The sequence below is a fragment of the Spermophilus citellus genome (genome assembly GCF_964194105.1).
Source record: "Spermophilus citellus genome assembly, chromosome: 14".
Classification (NCBI taxonomy): Eukaryota; Metazoa; Chordata; class Mammalia; order Rodentia; family Sciuridae; genus Spermophilus; species Spermophilus citellus.
In genome coordinates this window covers 98,115,893-98,121,749 of record NC_138194.1, presented here as the reverse complement: position 1 = coordinate 98,121,749, position 5,857 = coordinate 98,115,893, and the positions used below count along the sequence as shown (strand labels likewise).

Here is a 5,857-nt window from a genome sequence, read left to right as displayed (position 1 = left end):
TGTTCAAGCACTGGGAGACTTAATATTGTTAGGATGTTAATCCTCCCTGAGAAATCTCCAAACTCAATGCAGTCCCTGTGAAAATTTCAGTTACCTTCATTTTTTGCAGAAGTTAATGAGATAATCCTAAAATTTATATAGAAATGCCAGGAGCCCAGAGTTGCTAAAATAAACTAGAAAAGAAAGAGCAAGGATGGAGGACTCACACTTTCCAGTTTCAAAATTTGCTAGAAGCTATGATTATCAAGAGAGCATGGTAATGGAATAGATGCATGTATGAATGGAATAGAAGTCAAACCCCAGAAACATACTTATAATTATGATCAGTTTACTTCCAACAAGTACATTATGTCAATTCAATAGAAGAAATAAAAGTCTTTTCAACAAATGATACTGGTTGCATGCACTGTTTTGATGTGCATGCCAAAGAATTAATGTGGGCCTTCACTTTGTGCCATACATAAAAATTAACTCAAAATAGGTCAGAGACCAAAATGTGAGAGTTAACACTATAAAATACATGGGAGGAATAAATAGGCATAAATGTTCATGACCTTAGATTAGTCAAAGTTTTCTTAGATATAACACCAAAAACACAAATAACACATGCTTTTAAAATAGAACGTCACTTTCTGGACTGCCACAGAAGTCACTACCTTGCCCAGAGGTCTCTTCTCTGGGCATGGCCTGGTTACCTCAGACACAAATTCAAATGCTACCTCGTGGCCTTTGCTGCTGAACCTGAAGTATCCTGTCAGTCAACAACTGACTGCCCCACTGTTGAGGGCCACAGCCGAGTCTGGATGACCCATGGCATTTTTGCCAGAAGTAGTGGTTGAGAGGTGACGCCAGCGAGCCATTAAGATGATGACTTTTATGTTCTCCCAGAGTTCCCTTTGAGTTCCGGTTGAGCTCTCATGGGGATTCCTGGAGAGTTCGCGTTGGTGGGTGAAGTTCCGGTGGAGGGAGTTCCAGTTGGTGTGGTGAGTTCCTGAAGGAGCCGCACGGTGGCGTTCAGGAGAGTTCCCGGGGAGCATGTGTGGAGTGTGCTGGAGGAGTTCAGAAATAAAGTTTGTTCCTGCTTGAGTGGCTCCTGATTTGTGCCCAGCCAGACTGCAGCATTTGGTGGCCCGGGCAGGGAACGCCTGAAGCTCTGAGGTAAGTGAAATTGCTTGCCCCTGAGGGAAGGCGAGAGAATGGGTGACCATTTCAAAAAACAATGTGTTCTTGTTTTAATTTGTTTTGTTTTTGTTTCAACCTGCCTATCCCTAGAACTTTCTCAGGCAAACTGGGAAAAATGGTTGGCTCAAGGTTTCAAGTTGTTCGCCCCTGAGGAAGAGATAGAGATAGATCACGAAAATACATTTCAAGAAAATAGGAAAATTGATACACTGATTTTTTTGTTCCGTTTTTGTTTCATTCTGTTTTGGTTTTGTTTTGTGTTATCTTGTTGGGTTGCGTTATCTTTATAGTAGATTAGAAATTAGTAAAAAATAAACCAAAAGAGTGTTAAGTAAATTATTAGAGGTTAAGACCATGGAGAAAGACATTTTAGATCAAGTAAAAGAGAAGGTCTCTTGAGCTAGTCAGACAGAGGAAGAAAATTTAAAGGGGGAAGAACTATTAGGGAAAAAATTACAACAGGAGGCTGCTACTAACACATTTCTATCACCAGAGGGCGTAAGTGTCCAACCAACAGCTCCACCTATAGAGACAATATATGCTATGGGGCCCCCAACCCCCGTACTTGATAGATGGGATCCTGAGACAGGACCTCAAAGATTAGCATGCCCTGTACTTGAGCAGGCAGAAGGGCAGCAAATTCACCATGCTTTAGATTTCAAAACAGTGAAGCAGTTAAAGGAGGCTGTAACAACCTATGGTCCCCAAGCACCCTTCACTGTAAGCATGGTCGAATCCATTACCAACTTGGACATGACGCCAGCAGACTGGGCTAGCATGTGTAAATCTGTGCTAAATGGAGGGCAATATTTGTTATGGAAGGTTGCCAATGAGGAATTTTGCATGGAGATGGCTAGGCAAACTGCAACAGCCAGTTACCCTCAAAGAAATTTAGATATGTTGTTATGGAAAAGGACCTTATGAGGGCCAACAGCAACAAATTGAATATGATCCTGCTATATATTCACAAATTACTGCAGATGCAGTTAGGGCATGGAAGACTTTACAAGGACATGGAGATTTACAAGGTCAATTATCTAAGATAATACAAGGAGGTAATGAACTTTAGGCTGAATTTGTAGATAGGATTATTGAAACAGCTACCAGAGTTTTTGGGGACACAGAACAAGCAATGCCATTAATTAAACAGCTAGCCTTTGAGCAAGCAAACAGATGGTGCAAGGAGGCCATTAGGCCATGGAAACATGGAGATTTAAACACATATATTAAATTATGTAGAAACATTAATGAACAAGGGCAAGTCTTGGAAGCTGCAGTACAACAGGCTTTAGATGCCAGGCTAAAAACATGCTACAATTGTGAACAAACAGGTCATTTTAAAAGGAGTTGCCCCATAGGAAGAGGGTTTAACAAAGCTAGGTATCAAAGGAGTAGAATACTGGGTATTTGCCCATGATGCCCTAGATGGAGACATTGGGCTAATGAATGTCGTTCTCAAACCACCATAGAGGGTACTCCGTTATCAAAAAATGGACAAGGACCAGGTGTTTATCCACGAAATCATGGAGAAAAGCATCAGGCTCCATTGCCAAAAAACGGACAGGGGGACCCAATGCTCTGGGGTCCATGACCACAAATATACGGGGCACTGGAGGAACCCGGCAACACCATCAGGGTAGTGCCCAGGACACATTGTCCATTAGATCTCTCACCAGACAAACCAGAGGAAGTGCAGGATTGGACATCTGCGCCTCCGTCAGAGCAGTACTAACTCCATAGATGGGAGTTCAAATCATTCCCACAGGGGTAAAAGGACCTCTTCCCCAAAAAACAGTAGGCTTATTATTGGGACGCAGTTCTTCTACTACAAAATGACTTATGATAAGTCCTGGGGTAATTGATCCCAATTATGAAGGTGAAATAAAAATTATAGCCAGTTCTCCAAGGGGTATATCAGTAATTTCACCAGGAGATAGAATAGCACTGTTATTAATAATACCCAGCCTGCATGATAAATTTTCCAGTAGTACTATAGAAAGACGTTCCAGGGGATTAGGCTCCACAGGTGTAGATTGGGCTATGTTGTCTTTAAATTTAGATTCTCGCAAAATGCTAAAACTAAATATTCAAGGATATGAATTTAATGGTCTACTGGATACAGGTGCAGACTTTAGCATCATATCTCCTCAAGAATGGCCGAAACATTGGCCATGACAACAAGCCACTCAAATGCTTCGAGGCCTAGGAGTGGCAACTAATCCCCATAGAAGTGCAATGGTATTAGATTGGAAGGATCCTGAAGGATGTGAAGGAACTATACAGCCATATGTATTGGATCATCTTCCTATAAATTTATGGGACGAGATGTCCTAGATCAATTAGGTTTGACATTAACAAATAACATCAATCCAAATGTGCCCACTATTATGGCTAGACAAGGTTTTAGGAAAGGAAAAAGATTAGGAGAAAAAGGACAAAGTATAGTGGCGCCAATACAAATAGATCAAGAAATAGATAGACATGGATTGGGTTTTCAGGAGGGGTCACTGAGACAATAAAAATTACATGGAAATCAGAAAGACCAGTATGGGTTCCTCAGTGGCCCCTGACTAAAGAAAAGATACAAGCTGCCCATGACCTGGTCAAACAGCAATTAGCGGAGGGACATATACAACCTTCCGTATCTCCCTATAATACTCCCGGTTTTGTCATTAAAAAGAAATCTGGTAAATGGAGATTATTGCAAGACTTAAGAGCCATTAATCTGCGCGGTCACACTGAGCCAGCGCCTGGGCCTGGGAACGGGCCGCAGCCGCCTCCGCCTGCCTCTCCTCGACCATGGATCCCCGCAAAGTGAGCGAGCTTCGGGCCTTCGTGAAAATGTGTAAGCAGGATCCGAGCGTCCTGCACACCGAGGAGATGCGCTTCCTGAGAGAGTGGGTGGAGAGCATGGGGGGTAAAGTACCACCTGCTACTCATAAACCTAAATCAGAAGAAAATACCAAGGAAGAAAAAACAGATAGCAAGAAGTCAGAAGAAAACATTAAGAGAGATGAGCCATCAAGTGAGGAAAGTGATCTAGAAATTGATAATGAAGGTGTAATTGAACCAGACACTGATGCTCCTCAAGAAATGGGAGATGAAAATGCGGAGATAACCGAGGAGATGATGGATCAAGCAAATGAAAAGAAAGGGGCTGCTATTGAAGCCCTGAATGATGGTGAACTACAGAAAGCCATTGACTTGTTCACAGATGCTATCAAGCTAAATCCTCACTTGGCCATTCTGTATGCCAAGAGAGCCAGTGTCTTCATCAAATTACAGAAGCCAGATGCTGCCATTCGAGACTGTGACAGAGCCATTGAAATAAATCCTGATTCAGCTCAGCCTTACAAGTGGCGAGGGAAAGCCCACAGACTTTTGGGCCACTGGGAAGAAGCAGCCCATGATCTTGCTCTTGCCTGTAAACTGGATTATGATGATGATGCTAGTGCAATGCTGAAAGAAGTTCAACCACGGGCCCAGAAAATTGCTGAACATCGGAGAAAATATGAGTGAAAACGTGAAGAGCGAGAGATCAAAGAAAGAATAGAAAGAGTTAAGAAGGCTCGAGAAGAACATGAGAGAGCCCAGAGGGAGGAAGAAGCCAGACGACAAGCAGGAGCTCAGTTTGGCTCTTTTCCAGGTGGCTTTCCTGGAGGAATGCCTGGTAATTTTCCTGGAGGAATGCCTGGAATGGGAGGGGGCATGCCTGGAATGGCAGGAATGCCTGGGCTCAATGAAATTCTTAGTGATCCGGAGGTTCTTGCAGCCATGCAGGATCCAGAAGTTATGGTGGCCTTCCAGGATGTGGCCCAGAACCCAGCAAATATGTCAAAGTATCAAAGCAACCCAAAGGTTATGAATCTCATCAGTAAATTGTCAGCCAAATTTTGAGGTCAAGCATAATGCCCACCTGACAAAACCCTTACTGAAGGAAAAGCAACCTAGATCACTTAATGGCTGTCGCAATAATACAAACCAGTGTACCTCTGACCTCATCAGGAGAGCTGGGGTGCTTTGAAGATAATCCCTACCCCTCTGCAGCAAATCCAGTTGAAGCATTTTACAATGATTTGCCATTAGGGTGTTCATTCAGATAATGTTTTCCTACTAGGAATTACAAACTTAAAACACTTTTTAAACCTTAAAAATGTTTAAAACTCAAGGGGGTGTTATTTCCTACATTTTTAATTACTAATGATTTTGGATTTTTTCTTTGATATTGGGCAAAGCAGATACTAAGTATGGAAAATACATAGCTGTAATGTGAGTGAAATAAAGACTTACTAGTGGGAATGATCTACATACTGTGGGGTCAGGCCCCAAATTCCTCAATAGGACACCCATAGCACAAGAGTTAACAACCAGAATCAACAAATGGGACTTACTCAAACTAAGAAGTTTTCTCTCAACAAAAGAAACAATAAGAGAGATAAACAGGGAGCCTACATCCTGGGAACAAATCTTTACCCCACACACTTCAGATAGAGCCCTAATATCCAGAGTATACAAAGAACTCAAAAAATTAGATAATAAGATAACAAATAACCCAATCAACAAATGGGCCAAGGACCTGAACAGACACTTCTCAGAGGAGGACATACAATCAATCAACAAGTACATGAAAAAATGCTCACCATCTCTAGCAGTCAGAGAAATGCAAATCAAAACC

At 42.2% G+C, this 5,857-nt stretch overlaps 1 protein-coding gene across 1 annotated transcript; it reads left to right on the top strand.

Annotated features, from left to right (window-relative positions):
* Positions 1-3,912: 3,912 nt before the first annotated feature.
* On the top strand, positions 3,913-5,331 carry LOC308633444 (hsc70-interacting protein-like). The gene has a single exon (XM_081266264.1). It carries the CDS (start codon positions 3,982-3,984, stop codon positions 4,699-4,701), a length of 720 nt encoding a protein of 239 aa, XP_081122390.1. The 5' UTR covers positions 3,913-3,981; the 3' UTR covers positions 4,702-5,331.
* Positions 5,332-5,857: the final 526 nt, after the last annotated feature.

Excerpts from the sequence above, each read along its gene's own strand:
- LOC308633444 (XM_081266264.1), top strand. The coding sequence starts at position 3,982 with ATGGATCCCCGCAAAGTGAGCGAGCTTCGGGCCTTCGTGAAAATGTGT.